Consider the following 1785-nt stretch of genomic DNA (forward strand, 5'->3'; position numbering starts at 1 on the left):
TTTTTTCAGCTAGTTGCCAAGACGTCACTTCTTATTTTCATATTTGTTAATTTACTAAAATTTGATTATTTTAATAATTAAATAATACTGAAATCAAAATAATATGGACATTTTTCAATAAATAAACAGATTGTAATAATATAAACAAATAAAAATTAAAAAAGCACAAACAAAATTACTAAAACTTTTAACTAAAATGAAAATGGAAAATATAAAAAACATTCAAAATATTAATAAAAACTGTAATAGTATATCAAAGACACTGATGCAAACATGCTTAGGTTCATCTCCAAAAACCATGAACAAAACTGCACAAGATGAAATCAGATTCAACCCAGACTACTCTAAGAGTTAGTTTGTCAGCTTTTGAGTCTGTTCTAAACTCATATCTCATACATATCTGTACAGTGTGTCGTCAACAGTGTGACTTCAGTCATGTTTACAAAGATGATCGTGATAGAGACATTCCATGACAGAAAAGTGCTGTGAGGTAAAGCGATGTTATCAGATGGGGAATACCATTGTACTTTGAAATACATTAGGGCACTTTATGATTAGCACATTTATTTACATTGTTATTGATGTGATACTCTAAAGCACTATCATGGTAAAAATCATGGTAGTGTCCAAAATAACATGGACAGAGAACATCATATCTTATCTAATCATAATCATGTATTTTTTATATATATTTTATAAATATGTTTTTATTTTTACATTTTTCTTTTTAATATTTTTTTATTAATTATTATTGCTTAATCTGATGGTTTACTTATGTTTATATCATTTTTGTATAGATTGGTCCTCTATTTTCCATCATTAAACAAGCTCCTTGAAGACCCGTGCCAGTTCCTGAACTCCTCCAATGTGCGATGCCAAAAAGTGACACCTGGCCCGGGGGTGTTTCCATTGACTCTTTGTCTGGAATGGACAGTGCAGGAAGCTGTGATAGTGTGCTCAGCAGCAACTCTGGATTTGTGAGTATGACGCCATTCATTCGTTTCCTTGAACATCTATGATTTCTTCATAGAACATCCAATGAACATCCTAGAACAGTTCACTCAAAACAAACACTGATTCACCATCATGTAATTCCAAACCTGTTATTGCGGTTATTTTTTCCATGAAACAAGGGGATCTTTTCTATGCAAAGACAGTTTATAGTGATAATATCTGTTATCTCCAAAAACACTAGAAGAATTATCATAAAAGTACTCCATTGGGTTTGGGCGTCATAAAAGATTAAGTAAAATGTTCATTTTTGGGTAAACTATTACCAACATTCGATTTTTTTTTTAACACAAGGAACTGTCTCTGCTGCTCCTTATGAATGCTGGGGGTTTGAAAAGTTGAAAAGTGAAAAGAGCAATACTGCTCAAAAGAGGAATAAGGAAGCGTGGTGTGATTTTTATCTGATTTGAACTAAAGTTATTGAAACACGTTTTACCGTTCTTCTGTCATTGTTTACTCATTATCATGTTACTACAACTCTGTGAATACAAATACATAATGCAAATACAATAAATGAGGAGTTTTCAAGCTTCAAAAATACATATAAGAACCATAAAAGCATGTTAAATATGTTTAAAGGTTAGGGTCACTAAGATTTTTTTTTTTTTTTATGTTTTTGAAATAAGTCTCTTCTGCTCACCTAGGCTGCATTTATTTGATTAAAAATGCAGTAATATTGTGAAATATTACAAATTAAAATAACTGTTTTCTATTTGAATATACTGTAAAATGTCATTTATTTCTGTGATCAAAGCTGGATTTTCAGCATCATCA

The 1785-nt window shown here is 30.5% G+C and overlaps 1 protein-coding gene across 1 annotated transcript in view; it reads left to right on the forward strand.

Moving 5' to 3' along the window:
• Nucleotides 1-1785, forward strand: part of LOC107687584 (specifically androgen-regulated gene protein-like) — a 10409-nt gene that overhangs the window by 5503 nt on the left and 3121 nt on the right. The window contains exon 2 of the mRNA XM_016484972.1: nucleotides 798-977. Coding sequence (XP_016340458.1) covers nucleotides 873-977 — 105 coding nt within the window. The 5' untranslated portion in view covers nucleotides 798-872. The remainder of the gene's footprint in view (nucleotides 1-797; nucleotides 978-1785) is intronic.

The sequence above is a fragment of the Sinocyclocheilus anshuiensis genome, unplaced genomic scaffold (genome assembly GCF_001515605.1).
Source record: "Sinocyclocheilus anshuiensis isolate Anshui unplaced genomic scaffold, SAMN03320099.WGS_v1.1 scaffold2067, whole genome shotgun sequence".
NCBI lineage: Eukaryota > Metazoa > Chordata > Actinopteri > Cypriniformes > Cyprinidae > Sinocyclocheilus > Sinocyclocheilus anshuiensis.